Source organism: Enoplosus armatus, chromosome 15 (genome assembly GCF_043641665.1).
Source record: "Enoplosus armatus isolate fEnoArm2 chromosome 15, fEnoArm2.hap1, whole genome shotgun sequence".
Taxonomy (NCBI): domain Eukaryota; kingdom Metazoa; phylum Chordata; class Actinopteri; order Centrarchiformes; family Enoplosidae; genus Enoplosus; species Enoplosus armatus.
In genome coordinates, this window is record NC_092194.1 from 13,633,956 (window position 1) to 13,652,702 (window position 18,747).

At 39.5% G+C, this 18,747-nt stretch overlaps 3 protein-coding genes across 3 annotated transcripts; all 3 read left to right on the plus strand.

The window, feature by feature from the left end:
- The first annotated feature begins 1,704 nt into the window (after positions 1-1,704).
- On the plus strand, positions 1,705-4,630 carry LOC139297757 (B2 bradykinin receptor-like). Its single transcript, XM_070920547.1, has 2 exons — positions 1,705-1,800; positions 3,176-4,630. The coding sequence occupies exons 1-2, from the start codon at positions 1,781-1,783 to the stop codon at positions 4,215-4,217; spliced, it is 1,062 nt and encodes a 353-aa protein (XP_070776648.1). The 5' UTR covers positions 1,705-1,780; the 3' UTR covers positions 4,218-4,630.
- A 2,845-nt stretch (positions 4,631-7,475) lies between these two features.
- LOC139297222 (G-protein coupled receptor 4-like) lies at positions 7,476-8,450 on the plus strand. Its single transcript, XM_070919792.1, has 2 exons — positions 7,476-7,895; positions 8,094-8,450. The coding sequence occupies exons 1-2, from the start codon at positions 7,476-7,478 to the stop codon at positions 8,448-8,450; spliced, it is 777 nt and encodes a 258-aa protein (XP_070775893.1).
- Positions 8,451-10,355: 1,905 nt separating this feature from the next.
- gpr65 (G protein-coupled receptor 65) lies at positions 10,356-11,324 on the plus strand. Its single transcript, XM_070921119.1, has one exon. It carries the CDS (start codon positions 10,356-10,358, stop codon positions 11,322-11,324), a length of 969 nt encoding a protein of 322 aa, XP_070777220.1.
- The last annotated feature ends 7,423 nt before the right edge of the window (positions 11,325-18,747 follow it).

Below are 18,747 nucleotides of genomic sequence, written 5' to 3' on the forward strand. Positions count from 1 at the left end.
TTAATTTAAAAATATATTTTTCCACATTGCCATTCTCGTTTGACATGATGCTAGATTTTAGAAAAGTCCCATCAGATTGACAAGACTGTGGAGGCAGGAGAGGAAATAGCAGGGTGGATTTGCAAGTAGCTGGAGTTATCTTGCCTCCGCCTAACATTAGAATTCCACAAATTGAAAATGATTTAGCATTTGATGAATCACTTTAAAGGTTTTGGGGTTTTTTCACAGCAGGCACTCGGGAGAACATCATCAAGTGTTGATGTTAGAATAAAAGCTTCATGGATGTGGTCTATGGGTTGAGGCGTTGCCCATGAACTGCAACATCCCTGATTCACGTCTGGCCGACGTTTCCTCTAAAAAGGCCTTAGAAGGTATTATAAAGTCTAAAAATGTAATTTACAAAAGTCTTAAATATTTTCTCTTTCCTGCTGTAGGCAGTAGTTACACCAGGAGACGTTTTATATACATATAAAACATGGGATTGTTTCAACAGTAAATTTTGGGCATGCAGGAGGCTCCTTTTTTGTGAAAGTTTCAGTCCGCACCATCAGACCTGCAGCAAACACTGTCATTACTGCTAGCTACAGTAGCTGGGAAGCTCATCGTCTCATAATAGATAAATGTCGATTTTGGCAAAAACTTAATTTAAATAAATTATAAATAACTTTTAATTGGTTAATCCATCCATCCATTTTCTGCCCCTTATCCTAGTCTAGGTGGCATTAATTTAAATAATTATATAATTAGGAATGCAGCACACTGAACCACAGTAATGAATGAAAGTCACTTTTATTCCAGACAGAGCGGAGAGCAGGCAAGTAGCAGCACAGTCCAGAGCTAGCATCAGGTAGAGAGTCTTTCTGCGCTCGAGAGGAGCCCGGGGGCTCAGGCTGGAGGAGCCGGACCAGGGAACCAATGAATTATTGTTATACATTGCTGGGAAGTACTGAATAAATAATAGTCCCTACAGGTTTACCATCACACTGATTGTGTAACCAGTATGATCATAAAAAGTGTATTCAAGTACATTCTATGTGGTATTAAAAAGGTCATAAAAAGTCTCGAACGTGGCGAATCCTGCAGAAACCCTGTACTGTCATCCCTTCTCATTTAGCCTGGTACTGCTAATGTGAGCCATGTTGCCTAGCAAACAATGTCACAATAAACAAAATGTATCTTTAGGGAAGAGACCTTGTTGATGACAGTGACATGAAACTCAACCAAGTAAAGTTCTCACACGCTGCTAAGGACCGTAGCAGCTTGACAGGAATGTCTGTGAATGTGCCGGTGCTGCAGGCCGGGTTGTTTTAATGCCTGGTTTCTTTTAATACAGTTAACAGTTTGTTCACTCTTAAAGAGTTGGTTCACTCAAACACAGAACCCCATCCTTGCTCCAACAACTTGCTTAATACCACCCAACTTTGTGTAGAAACCACCACATCTAAGTCAAGTATATTGAGAAACAATTTTGACCTTCAAGATAAGACATATGTTAAAATTGAAAATATCATAAAAAACACGAAACTTTTCTGCAAACAGACAGACATGCTGTCATACTACTAGAAGGTGGAAAAAAACAGAAGAGAGGCAGAATGAAGAGAGAAGGAAGAGGGGGGCGTCAATACAGCACACCAACTGATAATCCCGAGTGTCTGACATCACCTTAATATCAGTTTCCTCTCTCCTTTAAGAGAGCGACTCAGAGACAGACAGAGGACAGAAGCAGAAGGCACTTGAACAGAGTATCTGGACATTTTACATCTGGACTTTCTCCGGAGGAATGGCTCTTCTACCTACAAGGTATGCATAAGCTTTATTTGGTTTGTATGTTACTTTTTGTTTTATGTTTTTACCACTATTCTGTAATATATAGAATATTTACAAGGACTATTGACAATCTTCAACATTGTTCAACATCAATAATGTTTTGTTCTTTATAACATTGTTATGAATACAGATAAATACCAGTATTTTTTTTTTTTTGTTCCAACGTGCCAAAATCCAGACTGCAGCTCTGTCACTTTATTTGTCTCGACACGTTTAGTGCAAGATGTTGATCTGCTTTAGCTCCAACGTTTAGATAAACAGTAAGACCGGTATGACCAGTATTTAAAACTGTTGTACTGTTTGTACTACACTGATACACAAATATAGCATAAAGAGTCAAAAAAAAAATACACTTGATCTATATTGAGAGCATTTTAACACTGTAGTGGCTGCAAATATAGGTGAAGATATCATGAAAGCAGAACTTCAAAATTTTTGTTTTTCTAAATTGCATGTTTATGATTTGTGTACAAAGGGCAACACAGAGAAAAAAGTACTCAACAAATGCAATAATAGTTTATTCATACAAAAGGGGACATGCAACAAAGGTTCCCAGCCAGATGGGAGGCACCTTAATCCCTGAGGCCAGCAGAGCATTCCAGTGATTGTTATCTTTCATCATTAATTGTCAAGGAAGCTGCCAATTTCTCATGTTACTCAGATATTATTCCACTTTTTTTGCATGGGCATTTTTACGGCACAATGGTAGTCTTGTTAGTGTCTCACGACTGCAAACGTCCTGCCCTCTGCAAGTTTATTTGCCTGCTCTTCATCATTTTTGCTAAGTCAATCATCAAACAAATTATTTATTTATGGGGCGCAGATTGTAAAGTGGCGCACATTGAAATTAACAGCAACATTTTGCTACATTTGGCTCCAAACAACGCTTAAAAAAGTGGTCGGAACTTTTTAAAGTTACTTTTTACCAGATTTACAGCAATATTTGTGAAATCTAAATGTTAAAACTAAATGTTAAATCTTTAATCTAAACGTTAAATATTGAATCTAAATGTTAAATCTAAATGTCACAGGTGCTTGGTGAAAATAAATATTTAGCTAATATGCAAATTCACACTGCTGCTGCTGCTAATTGGTCATACCTTTCTCTGGGAAATGCATTAAACGGGGAAAACACTTTACCGTTATCAGTGTCACTCAGTATTCAGCACTTCAGAGTAGACAGCCTTAACTCAGTGTTCAGTATTACTCAGAATTCAGTGTTTCCCAGTAATCCATGTTATGATCATAACAACGTTATGATTATAACAACATGAACATGAACAAGTTACCGTCAAGTTGTCTTTGTCGTAATGTTTTATCTTGTTTTCCTTCCTCTATCTCTCCACAGCGTCCCCGCTAACTTCAGCACCTCATCTATAAATGTAGACCAAAACAACACGAATATCATTAGATGTCCTGAAAAAGAACCCCAATGGGTCTATATTGTGGTGCCGGTGTACATCCTGCTCATCTCTGTGCTGGGAATCGTGTTTAATATGTTTGTCCTGATGGTTTTCTGCCTTCATAAGAAGGCCTGCACCGTGGCTGAGATCTACTTGAGCAACCTGGCCGCTGCTGACCTTGTCCTGGTGTCCTGTTTGCCTTTCTGGGCTGTCAACATAAAGAGGGGTTTTGACTGGCCTTTTGGTCTGTTCCTGTGCAAAGTCGTCAACGTGGGCATTAAGATGAACGCCTACTGCAGCATCTACTTCCTCGTTCTGGTTAGCATAGATCGTTATGTGGCGCTGGTGCATACAATGTCCTATGGCAGAATGCGTAGGCCAAAATATGCCAAACTGGGCTGTGTGGTGGTGTGGGGGTTGTGCTTGCTCCTGAGTGTCCCAACGCTCATCTACAGGAAATTGAAACATAGAGGGAAAATTACTGAGTGCCATAGTAGTTACTCCGCCACTGAATTTCTGATGTATAACGTGATGCTGACTATATTCAGCTTCATCATCCCCATTGCCATTATTTCCTTCTGCACAATCAAGATTATTCAAGCTGTGAATAACCGGTTAATGGAGAGGTTAAACTCCCAGAAAATGGAGCATAAGGCCACCACTCTGGTGCTGGCGGTCCTCCTGGCGTTCCTGATCTGCTGGGTGCCATACCACCTTACTAGGATGGTATACATGCTCAAAGATGTTAAAGTCCTGACAGGTTGTAGGCTCATCGAGATCCTGAATATCTGCAGGCAGATCTTCACCTACTTCGCCTTCTTCAACAGTGTTCTCAACCCCATCCTATACGTCATTGTAGGAAAAAACTTCCGGAAGAAAGTTAAGGAACTCTTCAAGCAGTGGAGCATAAACAGAACAACCTTCACTATCACCTCCACACGCTCAACCTTGTTAAGAAGTGTTAACTCTCAGAATACCCGAAGCTGATCTGCCAGGATTGTGATTTTTTTGGAGAAGCTATGCTAGACATCCTGTTCACATTGTGTACCACTTCTGGTGCAACTAACATTTATTGCTTAAGTGTAGTCTGTATCAGAAATGCTTTCAAATTTAACACAATAATAACACTGCTACATAATTAAACAGCACTACCAGATTGTGTTTTATATTGCACAAGTAATGGGCACAAATTGGGATAATGGAAGTAATGTACTAAAGAGGTGGAAACAGACTTTGTGTCTTTGTGCAAATGGAATGATTTTCAGTCGTGGTATGACATTTCAATGGTAAAATGTTCCACGCCTATCTGTGTGCATGTCTGAGTCTGTTTCTCTGTACTATTACACAATGTTGCTCTGACTGTATTGTGATATTCTAATGCTAAACACCTAAAAACAAACTCTGCCATATTTCATATCTGTGTAATATTTCTCCTTTCTTTGACCCCCAAGCCAAATTCCAACCTGCTATCTACATGCTCTGCATACATTTGCATGCTTGTACAATTTGTTGCTTTGTACTGTTTATTTGCTTTTCAAAGTCACAGTAGCCTGAGGAGTGGAACTCATGCAGTCATGCTGGTATCTCTTTACAGCGCGCACCATGGTATTGGGAGAAGTTAGTCTCGTCAATTTTGACTTATTTTTACACTTACTTGACTTGACTTGTTTTTATTGTTTTCAGTTTTCACTCACAGTTTAGTTAGGTTTAGCCACCAAAACTACTTGGTTAGGTTTAGGAAAAGATGGTTTGAGTTCAAATAGATCCTTTCACAATGTTAACCATGTGTTAGAAAGCCTTTCTGGCAGAAAGGCCTGAAGTCTAACTTCTCCCGCAGTCTATGGTGTGAACAAACGTCACTGTTGTTGAAACAACCTCTGTGTATCAGTTGTGAATTACATAATTGATTTAATGTATCACCTGTAGTGGCATAAGGGCAGAAGCCCAAGACTTAATCTTTTGATGATAAACCTACACCGATGTGACTTTATAAAGACTGTTACAGTGTTTGTCAGCTCTGCAAAGTTTAGATAGATTCATAGATTTCTTTTCTCAGACGCCTCCAAGATAATTGTTGAGATCTGGGAATACGTCATCACTACAACACTATAGCTAGATTATCTAAACCACTTTATTTGGAAGTAAAAGTGCGTTCACCCAAGATGTTGGCATTAATCCATCATTGCACAGGAAAAGGGTCAGGTACGCACGCACAACAATGGTCAATACAGTAGGTACAGGTTGAACTAGTCAGTCTGTAAATTGCCATGGATGTTGGACAAGCACTCAGGCGATTTGTTTAAAATCTGTGGGATTCTCTGACAGGTTGTGGTTCTTGGTGAGTACAATGTTTTTATTGTTAGTTATTGTTGTTATTATTGTTTCCTTTACTTCAGTAAAAGTGGTAATACCACACTGTAAAAAGATTCCACAACAGGTAAAAGTTCTGCATTCAAAACCTTACTTAGGTAAAAGTATTATCAAATTCACCAAATTTGGAGATACATGATTTTCACTGGACAGGAAGGGTATAGGAAAAAATTGTAATCTAAAAAGTAACTACAGCTGTCGGTCAAATGTAGTGGAGTAAAAAGCACAGTATTTGCCTCTGAGATGTAGAAGTATAAAGTTGCGTAAAATACTCAAGTACAGTACAAGTATGCTAAATTGATGGAATACTATTTTAATGCTCTCAGCCTCAGACGAGTTTTTGTTTGATTCAACACTTCATAGATCAGAGTCACAACTCTGTTTAATCAGATTAAACCTTGTTCATGTTTATTATATAACATAGCCTCTCATAGTGACTGTATTTGTTGAAACATGTCTGTATTACAGTGTACCGTGTATTGTGCTGTTAGAAACCACAAGAGATTGACACAACTGTTGAAATATAATGTACATTCTGATTAAAATGTAAATTAATGTCCACCCTTTTCCCAGAATGTTTAATTGATTTTCAGTATTGCACACTAAAAAGGCAGATGTGGTGTGTTGCACAGATCGGAGTGGGTGGATGTTTTTCCTATCTTTACACTGGGTCTCTGGTCCAGCACCTCCAACAAGCCTTTATTTGGTGAGATGTGATCCCTAAATATTAGACTCTCCGCAGATAGGCTTCTTCTGTCAACAGATTCTCATTGTAATGTAAACAGCAATCAGATCTCTACTCTATTTGTTGAACTTCTTAGCTGTGCCTGCCTTGCTTCAGGAGCACATTTCAACTTCATGAAACACTACTGAACTAACTGAATCCTTCCATGCAACACGTTGGCACTGACAGCAGGGAATGATAGGACATGCAAATACATGCTGTTCCTGGGAAGCCCAAAGTACACAGTTTGTTTAGACTAACCAGTCTTTGCCAGGTTGTTTTGGTGGAAGAAGTATTCAGATCCCTTTCTTCAAGTACAGAGACAATGTAAAAATACTCCTTTATAAGTAAAAGTCTTGTATTTAAAATTCTATTTAATCCTATTCAATTAAAAGTACAGAAGTATTATCAGAAAAATTGTCATAAGTCACAAGTTTGTCATTATTAAGTTCTTTAAACTATTCTCGAAAGTGTTCCTTTTTTTATGAAATGTTGGATAATTGAAATTGAAACAACTGTTTCAAACAAACAGTTGTTTAAATAAAAACATCTGAGAAGTTCAAAGGGGAAATGTCTCTTTGGTGAAACATCATAGACATGTTTGCAAAAGGGTCACAGGGCAAAAAGGTTGGAAATCACTTGTAACTATAACTGTCAAATAAATGTAGTGGAGTAAGAAGCACAATATCTGCCTCTGGAATGTAGCAAGGCAGAAGTATAAAGTAGCATAAAATGGAAACACAAGTAAAAGTACAAATTTGCTTAGATATTTTCTACCACTACTTTTGATCCTAGTGACAGTCGGTGTGTGCTGTTAAAGCAAGGCACCAAAACGTCATCTGTTACATGCTCTGGGTGGTAATACAGTCAATGTTGTGACTTCCATGACAGTGTAACCCTCAGTATCATTTCCATATATTCCTACAAACTCTCAGCTACAGTTTAATCTCTGGGTTGATCCCATGTCGACTTTCAACGCTGCGGAAATAAAACGACAGCCACAATGAAAGTATTGGATGATATTTTCAGTTTTAGCATAACAAACTTGTTTCACAGGGAACTATTTGCATTGAGGTGCTTATCTCGGGTCAACACAACACAGGAGCTTTCCATTTCCATTCACATTCGGGTTTGGTCATCATCGCGTTAGGATGGACGCTGCTGTTCTCAACCAGACAAACACGAGCACATCTACCTCCTGCACCGTGGAGTCCTCCGTGGAAAAGCACATGTATCCAGCTGCCTATTCTCTTTTTTTCATTGTGGGCTTTCCGGCAAACTGCCTGTCTCTGTATGTAGCCTGGAGGCTGATAAGGAATGGGAACACCATGGCAGTCTACCTCATCAACCTGTCCATCTCTGACCTGCTCTACACAATCTCTCTGCCTGTGTGGATTGAGTTGGCCCTGCAGAAGCCTCTGGGTGGTCTCTGCAGTTTAGTAGCTGTGATCATGTACAACAGCTTCTACGTCGGCTCAGGCCTCCTTTGCTGCATCTCAGTTGATCGCTACCTTGCTGTGGTCTATCCCCTCCACTTTCACTGGGTGCGAGAGGTGCGGACAGCAGCAGTAGTGAGTGTTGCCGTTTGGACTTTAGAGATTGCCATCCACATTATCTTGCTTTACCACACGGGGGCGCTGCAAGCTTTCTCCTCAAGATACTTGTGTGAGGAGCGAATACCCATGACACAACAGGACGCCAACCTCGCCCTTACACGAGTCATCCTGGGTTTCTTGGTCCCTGTCTTCATCATGACCTTTTGCTTTCAGCAGATCATGCAATCGCTCCGAGAGAGCGTCTCCATCCTGGAAAAGGAGCGCAGGAAAGTGGGACTGCTGTTGATGTTCCTTCTTGTAACCTACATCGTGGCCTTTGTGCCCTACCAGACTGTCATGCTGCTCAGGGCCATACTGGAGCCTGGGGCCTGCGTCTGGGCCTCGAGGCTCAGAGATCCGTACTTGGTCACGGTTGCCACAACCACCATAAACAGTACACTGGATCCTATTATATACTGTTTGATCAGTGAGAACGCTCAGAAAGAGATTAGGAAAGCTGTAGAGAAAGGGAGAGGAGTTTTTATGAGGATTTGGTCAGAGAGCTCCACTGGAATTCAGTCAGTTTCTTGACAACTGAATCGTGTATTTGTTTCAATTTTAACCTTTAAATGCAAATCTAATAGAAAATAAATGATTGTATGGGACTGTGTAATTTAAGAGATATATATAAAGAGGTAATACCAAAGGTGGAAACTTATTCATATTATTTTTTTTATCTTTTATTATTGTAATGTACAATAGATGTAGACTGTGGAGTAAAGCCTCCTCTGGACTGTCTTTTCTGGTGCATTATTCCATTAAATGATAAGTTTATCTTAATGCAGTACTTACATGCCATATGTACATTGAAAGGCTTATTGGTATTTATTAGTACAAATTTCCCTTTTTGTCCTTCCACAGACAATGTTTGTGTCTGAGCCACGGCAGAGGGATAGTAACACAAAGAGGAAATATAGTACTAAAAAGACTTTGGAAAATCCCCATTTTATTTGTTTAACTTTGCTGGAGCCTCATATTAACTTTGGCTGAACTTTCTGATAAATTTTTATCAGGAGGACTGTGGATTTTGTCCCCCATCATTTACATTGAAATTGCTTTAATATGGGATCTTAGTATGGGTAGAAGGAACAATTACAGCCACCAATAATGATTTTAATGTACATACTGTATATAATGGACATGTGAGCATTGCATTTAAGACAAACTTAAAAATACTTGTACCTATTCTTTAGGAGCAGACTATTCTGTAGGCTCAGCCATAACAACATAACTACGCCGTGGAAACAATTAGTCAAGTAGATATATATTCTTTTATCAGACAAAAATCTTTCTCACCTTTACCTGAGTCCATGTCTATATTGACACACCAAACATGAAGACAAGCAGTCTCATATAGACTTAGGACCCAAATTAAATCTACCATGTGGTAGTTTGCTCTGTCGTGGCCTGTAACCCAGTAAATGACATACGGTAGTCAGGGACAACAAGGAGGCAGCTGCTGACTCTTCCTGTTTCTTTAAGCTGGCTGATTAAGCAGTGGAAGACAAGAAAAGACAACTGAATGAATTCTCTGCATCTGTTTGAATGTTTTCATTTTCATAATAATGAATTTCATGTACAGAATTTGGAGCGGCATTACGACTGAATAAAGAGTAAGTAGACCCTCACATGAGTTGAGTTGAGATTTTGCTTTTCCTTATACAATTCTTGCTGAGTTAATGTATGTTTAGGGTTGACACTTTAAGGACCATACCAAATGTTTTTCATGTTTTAAGTTGTTGTCCAAAGCATAAGTTTTTAGATTGATATCTTCCAGGAGGCCATTGGTTTCCACTCATTTCAGCAAGGTGCAAAAAAAAACTTAATTTACTCTTGAAACTTGTTCTAGATAAATAGTCCATTAACATTTGATCGAGAATTGTTTTTGTTACGTTGCTGTCATGTGGTAACATGTACCAGAAGGGTGTGTTGTGAAATTACCTCCTTGTTGGTGCTTGCAAAACTGTGAGTAGTTGCCAATAGAAAATAACATAACTTTGACAAAACAAATAAAGCAGATTAAATGTTCACAGTGATGATTTACCTATCTGGACTCCGCAGGCTGATCTTTCCAAATTTACTGAAATTTAACAAAGTGAAAGATTTAGGCTGAGAGGCTCAGATGTCCTGATTTTTAGTCTCAAGAATGGGTTGAGCCTAAATCTTACATTTGCTGTCTTTCACCACCAGTTTGTAACACAGGCTTTCTATTAAAAAGTCATTGTCACCAAGTTGAAATATGACATCATGGTTTAGAGGACATTTTTAACCGTTTTCACAGGCTGAACTCTCTGACAAGTAAACTGAACTTAATGTGTGGAATCGTTGTAGCACCCCTTTATAAAGGAGTATATAAATATATAGGTTTAGGTATTCATATGCATTGCTGTATTCCTTCCTTATTTCCTTCCTTGTTTCTCTACAAGGTGTGAGCACATGAACACCACATCTGCGATGGAAAACTTAACCCTGACCACCAATCATTCAGAGTGTTACTCAGTCGACAGCGCATCGAGGAGGAGGCCATTTCTGTTTTTCTACCTTGCTATCATCATCACCGCCATCCCGTCCAATGCCTTCTCCCTCTACGTGTCCTGGCAGCACATAAGACAGAAGAACGAGCTCGGTGTGTATCTATTCAACCTGGCCCTGAGTGACCTGACCTTCACTGTCGGCCTCTCTCTGTGGCTGGACTTCCTGTGGAGAGGAGTTTGGGCCCACGGAGGCTATGTTTGCGTGCTATCTGTCTACTTTCTCTTCACTAACTTTTACACCAGCGATGCTCTCCTCTGCTGTATTGCTGTTGACCGCTACCTGGCAGTGGTTCACCCATTAAAGTACACTTCATTGAGGAAAGTTGGCTCTGCAGCAGCAGTCAGCGTTGCCATTTGGGTGTTGGTGGTCTGTTTCAACGCCACCACCATCACCTGGGAGGACTCATACCATGAAAACAACATGTTTTCAGTGTGCTTTGATGTCTTCCTCCCGCTGTCAGAGAACTTGGCTCGGGCTAATGTAGCGCGCTTCTTCCTGGGCTTTATTGTTCCTGTTCTCCTGGTGATGTTTTCCACCTGGGGGATCTGTGAGGCAGTGAGATCCAACCAGGCCACAGAAGAACAGGAGCGTAAACGGATTTCGAAGCTGCTTACAGTAGTTCTGCTCTGCCTTTTTTTTTGCTTCGGACCTATCCATGTCATGATGCTTCTCCGCACACTGGTGGATGACTGCAGGCATGTTGCATGGCTCCTCTATCCATACAAGATCAGCATTGCTATCTCCAGCCTCAACTGCCTTGCAGACCCTCTCCTTTACTGCTTCATTACTAGAACAGGGAAGGAAAATGTCAATCAGGTTGTTCTCTTCTTCCAGGTAAAGAAGAGAAGCAAAGATGAAGGCGTGGTGTAGGTTAAGTAAAGAACAGGACTAAATAATGTAACAAGCTTGTGGTAAACTTTACAGTTAAACAGCAGAATACAAATGAAAATAATTTGCTTTGAATAATAACTCTTCCACAAAAAAAGTTGCACCTTGAAAAAATCAAAAAATGATATCCACAGAAATCTAAAATCTATGAAAATGCAAATATTTTTCATTTTAAGACTTTGACTGCTGGACATAAGATGTCTCCTACTTTTAAAGTAAAAGGTTAAAGCCCATTCTCAGTTTGTGTGCCACATCACACAGTTGCATGTTGGACCTTAATTGGCTTCCAAAATAGTCGTGAGGTTCCAAAATCCTGCTTGTACGTATATGTCTTAAACTTCAAAGTTGATAAATCCCAATTGCAGTTCAGTGCAAGCGTGTTTACATTATTTTGTCTACCCCCCACATGTTTACTCTGCCTGTACTGTACATCTCTGTTATTGAGGTACTTTATTAACATCAGCATGTACCCTTTATGAGCAGTGAGTCATGGAGAACAGCTGTTCCAACGTGGAGTATTTGTCAAACATCACAGTTACCATGTTGTGGGAAACCTTCTCTAAACAGGTCCAAAGAAAACAAAGGGATTTCATTGCAAATGTGACTTCATACATAATTTTAATAAGTTGTGAGTACGAAAAGAATATTTCACTGTGGTTTGACTTCTTTTTTTTTTTGCGACACTATTTCTGTTTGGTCAGAGAAGTGTGGATCAGGTGCCATGGAGTATTTGCTTTTAACAGACAAATTAATTTGTTCCTTTCCATAAGTACCATCGTCCCATGACAAAACTTTGAGGTCTCAAGTTAAAATGAAACTGTACGTGTTTGAGTTCAATGTTTTCTGTGAGGATTCTGGTTGCAAACTGCTCATGAAATCAACATTTAGCACTTTCGGTATTCAGGAGGAAAAGTAAAAGTCATAGAGAGAGCTTTCTGAATCTGATTCTGATGATTATCCCATGAAGTAATATTATTTTAAAATGAAAAGTCAGCCAATGAAATCATGCATGTATAAAAATCACATGACAGACAATAAACTTGCACCCAAGTATGTACCTAAAAATGTATAAATATTTCATGCAATGTTTACATTTTATCTGTAGGTTGTGTCTAAGGTGTGGCAAACGGATCTTAAGATAAACGTGGATATCTGAAGCTCTCTAGTGCAGTGGTTCTCAACTGGTCTGGCTTCAGGACCCACCATCACCCCTTAATGACAAGCTGCGACCCAAATCAAAGAAAAATTTCAACTTTTCAAATTGATTTAACATAACATTCAGTAACACTTCAGTAACTGTACTCTTAAAGTTTATTCAGTCACTTATTCTGGCAATAAAAATTAATTGCAAATATGACAACCAACAGTGCACTATGGAATAAATTCAGTTTCTTCAGTTTTTATCCACAAACTCAAAATAAATTAAACAAAAAGTGCAATTCAAAAAGATTCAAGTATACAAAATTAACTTTTCTTCTGATTACCTTATCAGTTGGTAAATACTGAAAAACATTGTGCTTTGAAGAAAATTAAGCAGCACGAACTTCAACCTTACTGACATCATAGACCTGAGTTTGGAGGAGTTAATGGGAGAACTGGGGATGTTTTTTGGTCCTCACAAGAGTCTCAAAGTCTGGAGTTATAGTCGACAAAGCAACTCTGAGGTCATGTTCAATGTTCAGTCTGTTTCTGTGTTTTGTCTTCAGCTGTATTTACGTTTCGCAATGCTCAATTCGCTTTTAAAAACAAACTTTGCAAGTCTTCTTCTATGCTGTGAAATGGCGGGTGTCAATTATCATTACAGGCCATTATCGCCACCTACTGTTAAGGAGTGTGAATAGACGGCACTCCGCTGCATGAAAAATCCTCTTCAAAATAAAAGCACAGATTATTATTTTTTTTTTTAACATTTTTTATTGCCCCGGCAAAGGCCTGCGACCCACTGAAAACGGGTCCGCGACCCACCAGTTGAGAATCACTGCTCTAGTGGACACTTGCAGCAAGTGCAGCAAGATTTCAACACTGTTTATATGGACATTTTTCACAGCAGACATGTTGATTTATCATAGCAGGAAAAGCACAGGTGAAACTAATCTTGTTAATGATGGCCAGTGAGCCAGCATGCACAACATCAGGACCCTGGAACTAGCTCATCTAAATGAAATGCAGCCACATATAATGTTTTCACTTACACCTGTGCTTTTGCTGCTATGACATGCCAACATGTCTGCTGTGAAACACATCTATTTGATCACTTTAACAGCTAATATAGAAATTAATGTATGCCATAAACACTGTCCTCTCTCATCTTTATTTTATCAACATGATGCATCAACCAGGATCTCAGAGGTGGTCTGTGGTGGTCTTTCTGATTTGTGCATGGCACAGTAACCATACACAGGCAAGCACATGTCCCTGCAGCTCATACACGAACATACAAAAATACGTGCACACTCAGAATTTGAGCATAGATTAATCTTGTAGCTTTATGTCCCCTGATGGGAGGCGATGTAACTGTGAGAACATATTTATCTTTATTTTATTTTGACAAAAGAACAATATGACGACCACAGAGGTGGGCAAACCTGCAAGATTTTGCATCTCACGTTTTTTTTTCCTCAGGTAATGTGTAACATTTCATGCCTTCATAACAGCAAAGGCTGGGAAGGACATGTGCTCTTCCATGTGAATCCTTGTCCTGCCTCTTTCTTCCATCCATCCATCCATGTCAAATAACCTGCTTCACCTAATGCTGAATAACCTGCATCAGCAGAGCCTTGGTGCAAAAAGGTGCACGTGAATGCCCATCTTCTCACTTCTCACCTTCCACTGTCCTTGACTCTGCAACCGACAGCCTTCTTTATGTAAAGTACACGTGGATGTAGAGATGGAGGTAAGTGAGGATCAATAGGTTTTGTCAGTCAATGCCAGCCTCTACACCTGGATGTTGGCTGAATTTCAGCAGCGGCACGTGTGTGAGAGTCTGCTCCCTCTCAGGCATGATGAATGAATGGGACTGCAATCTACACTGGTGATCTGATTGTATGCAGAAACATGATCCTCGCTGGAATAAAAAGATAGAGTGCAAAGAGAGCCACAGTGCTGCTGTCGAAGTCAAGGTGTTGGTTGAGGACAAAACATCAATGGTAAATCTAACCTGTCATCTTGTCATCAAAAAGGTCCATCTCATGCAACAAGCCTTTGGACATTAGGTTGGAAGGAAAAAGAATAGGTCTTGAATCAGGATGTGCAGCTACATTTTGGCCAATCGCAGCCCTGGCAGCTGTGACCGGTGCTGGGTGTTGGCATGCAGGCTGTGGGAACAGTCAGGTTAATGCACACGTACACGTGCTGCAGAGAAAATCTGAACCAAATAATGCACATGTGCTAAAAATGGAAACAGATGGACAAATATAGCAGTGTAGTGTTGTGCGGTAACAACATTACATAAGCCACTTGTAATGTAAACTAAAAATAGAATGACTCTAGTTTTACTGTATTTACTGCAGTTTTTATGAATAAACCAGGTTGTCAATATGGTTATTAATTTACATTCAGCAATTTGCTGCAACTACAAACTGGATTTACTGCAGTAAAAACATCATAACAGTAATATTTCCTTCCTCATTGACTCATTAGCCTGAAATCTTTTTCCTCCTGCCACTCTATTCATGCCGTTCTGCCGCCCTTAATGAAGCTTTTCTCCAACACATCTCTCCCCAGCTATCTCTCAATCTATAATCCAAACTGTCCCACTGTCTCTCACTTGTTTCTTTCCCATTTGCCAGATGTGCGCAGTCTGCACATAATGACAGTTATCTTTAGTCATTGGAGAGCAGAGAGGCGGGGAGCATTGGTGAGCTCTTTCTTTCACTGTGACTCATTTCTCAGTATCTGAATTTTTAATGGATTTTTAGTTTGTGTGACATAATGTTGACCCCCGGAAATGTGAGCATTTTATTTTTCTATAAGGGCATCAAGTCATAGACGTTTTTCCTTTTTAGAGTTTGCATGATTCTTCATAAATTGACTGTAGGTAATAATGTAAATACAAAGCTCATGTAAATCCAATCAGCCATTTAATAATAGTTAATTATTTGCATCTCAAACACAAATAGGTGGTGCTGGTAAAAAAAAACTGAACTTACATTCAACCATAAATGAAACAGGCCTCTCATCATGTATTGGGTGTAGTCTTGTAGCGCAACACATAACATTGTGTATGTGAGTCATCTTTGGCCAAATGAGTACATGAGCTTTTGTAACTCTGTTAATATTCACTTACTAAATTATCTTTGGCCTCAGACACAATCCTGAAACAACCGGTTTAATGCTCAAATGAAATGAAATGAAATACTCAAAATATACTATTCTAACAAACAAAATATTGGTATCATATAAACCTGCGCCTGTAAAACTAAGTTGTTTTAGCCTTGTCTCAGAGTTATTCCAGTATCCACATTTATATACCTGTACTGTAGTATGGTTATATTGTGCCCTAAAGGTAAATTGTGTCTATTGCCCCTTTAAATCTGCATCGATGCGGAGGATAATACAGTAGATGTATGTTCACAATTGATGTGATTGTGGACAGTTTAGGAGGTGACATGATATGAAGGGAGAGAGAGGAGCGATGACATGTTAGACCCCTGGGCCACCAGCACGGCCCAATAATTTATATCTTTAACAGTTACTGTAGTTGTCGACCCCATTCAATCCCAAATCTGCCTTGAGTTCAAACCCGACTCCTGGTCTGAGTCGAAGCCCTCTGTGGTGCTTCAGTGTCACATGATGTACTCGATTTGTCACTTTCTCCTGGCCGGTTTAGATGACATCATATTACACCTCTCTTCACTTCAGTATCTCAGCTGTCAGACACGTTGTCACGCTGAAATATGCCACCTCACTCCTGCTGCATTTGATGTCAAGCATGCTGGGCTCCTCCAGGTGACTGTCTGACACTCTCTCTAACTTTTCCTCACCAGCATCCTCCCTGTCGCTCTCAGCACTTTCACACTTCTCCCTTCCTCACAACAACTCCTTGTTCTGACGACATCCTCTGAAAATCTTCAATGTGAGGAAATTCTAATCACTTAAAGGAGGGTAGCAACTCTCAGCATTATAATGCAGCAATGTTTCTGTTTCTGTTCTTTAATTCTGTTTTCAGTTTTGTCAGTTTACAAACTGACTTCACTAACAAGAAACTGTCTTTTTTTTCAGTATAGTTTGGTTAATACCAGGGTAACATGAACATGCACTTTTGATGCTCGTGTCTCATTTCCCATTGTAATGAATTTAATGCTGTAAATTTAGTAGAAATTTAAATGAAAGACCTTTTTTGTGACTTGCTAATAATAATTTCACATGTTCTCTTACATCTCAGTCAGTTCAGAATTAACAGGGAAAATTTGTGATGGGGCTGATTGCATTGCTGAAATAATAGATAAATAATATTGTTTCAGCAATGCTATCAGCCCCATCACATTATCATGTACTTGGGCTAGCCAACATTAGCCTCAGTTAACTACATCCTTATATTGTGCAACTTCCGTTTTGCTCTCCCTCTTTTGTCCTTTGGGCTTTTATGGTGTTTGCGATTTTTGCTGTTTCGGGGAATACCTAAAATAGCAACAATGCTCCCTCCATTTTGAATTTTGGAGAAAACACGAGGTCAATTCCACCCTCAGCCCCAGCAAGTTACTCTACTCTACTAGGTCAAAGTTCAGCAAAGAAGAACTCTGCACAAGAGGAATTGTTTTAGATCCTAGTTATACTAACAAGCAGGAGCGTGTAAGCCTTATGCATGACTATAAATGTATAAACAGGAGATGAGTTCCTCCTCATGGGTGATTCATGGCCATGTTTAAAGGGAACTGAAAGTGGCAGGATTCACTACAATAATCCCTCTACTTGATCTATTTGCAACAGGGAGTGAGTGCACTTCAGAACTCAAATGACTGAGGAGTCATTTTTCTGTTGTATGCCTATATTTAAGAGCACTTGTAGACTTGACTTGAAGATTAGGAAGCGTGATCATGCATGCACCCATCCTCTCCGGGTGAGACACACAGGCCTTTGTTCATACACACTCTAAAACAATTCTTATTAGGATTAGTGATTGTGCAGCATCCTCTGGCAAACTGCACAGCTCTCTTGAGCTGTAAAGCTTCAACACTCTGATGATTGACATCAGTTAATGTTTCCATAACTGTCAGTATGCCAGAAAAAAAACTGGAGTCATAAGAGATGCTTTTTGGCATCAGAGAAGTTTGAAGACCAAGAATGTTGAGTTATTCTTACTCTGCCAAAGCAACAGGATTTAGATGAAGGCCAGATGGATGAAAATAATTTGCATAAGTATCAAATGAATAAATATTTTCTTTGCTGTTACATACAAATTCCAGTCTTGTTAAAACTCTGCATTAAACTGCACCTAAAAAGTAAACACAATATGAAAATGCATCTTTGGTATACAGTATCATGAGGATGGTTAAGAGCAGTAAGTATAGCAAATCACAAGTCTGCTCCTCAGCCATCAAGGTCAAACTCTTCCTTCGCACCTTTCATCATGACTAGTCATTAAAGGAGGCCTTTGGGTGCAGTTGTATGTGAGCAGCCACCCATCACAGCTGCCTTTCTCCCCCTACAGGTTGTAGAATAACGCAGTTGATTGATGTAAGGTTCAACACAAAGCGCACAAAACGAACGAAGACGTAACGGGAGGAAGGAAAGAGCCATATAGGAGGATAAACATTTTGTGTTGATTTTTAAAATAGCTTGGATTTGTTTAAATGGAGGCAAGCAGGTGAAGAAAAATAAACAGTGAAGGGAGGGGATCTGTAGGAGGAGATAATTAGGCAAAGAGAGCAGCAAACGTGGGCGCTGGCTGCAAAGTGAACACAGAGAGAGTCTGAGTGATCTGATGTCTCCAAGAGTCAAAGTGTTATATTATAGTTGCTTTACAGTTACTTTCCCCTTGTTGCTACTTGTTGTCTATTAGTACGCTGCTATGTATGCCAATGACTACTGATAAAATGATAACCTGTCAACCCTTATGAATATATAGAAAAATAAAATGTGTCTTTAAACCATCTTTAGAAATTCAGGCACATTTTTTTAAATTCTAGAAAGTTAAGGTCTTAAATAATCAAAGTTCCCTTTCCTTTTTCCTATCACTGAGCCACAAGTGTACTGTTTTTCTGTTTCCTGATGTGTAAGACAGACTAATGAACAACATACAAATGGAGAAAAAAATCATTAATAAAATAAAGTGTGAGGATACAATCTGGTTGATTCATGGTGTGTGTGTGGGAGGAACAGAAATAAAGATAGAAGGACAGAAAGATAGTGAGAGACAGACAAAAGAGAAGGAGTGGAGGAGGGCGGAGCACGTTGAGGTCACTTC

What these genes read in the sequence shown, in the direction of transcription:
- LOC139297757 (XM_070920547.1), top strand. Translation starts at nt 1,781, where the DNA reads ATGGCTCTTCTACCTACAAG. An exon ending in ATGGCTCTTCTACCTACAAG is followed by an intron (nt 1,801 to 3,175) that starts GTATGCATAAGC and finishes ATCTCTCCACAG; the next exon opens with CGTCCCCGCTAACTTCAGCA.
- LOC139297222 (XM_070919792.1), top strand. Translation starts at nt 7,476, where the DNA reads ATGGACGCTGCTGTTCTCAACCAGACAAACACGAGCACATCTACCTCC. An exon ending in AGGTGCGGACAGCAGCAGTA is followed by an intron (nt 7,896 to 8,093) that starts GTGAGTGTTGCC and finishes TTTTGCTTTCAG; the next exon opens with CAGATCATGCAATCGCTCCG.
- gpr65 (XM_070921119.1), top strand. Translation starts at nt 10,356, where the DNA reads ATGAACACCACATCTGCGATGGAAAACTTAACCCTGACCACCAATCAT.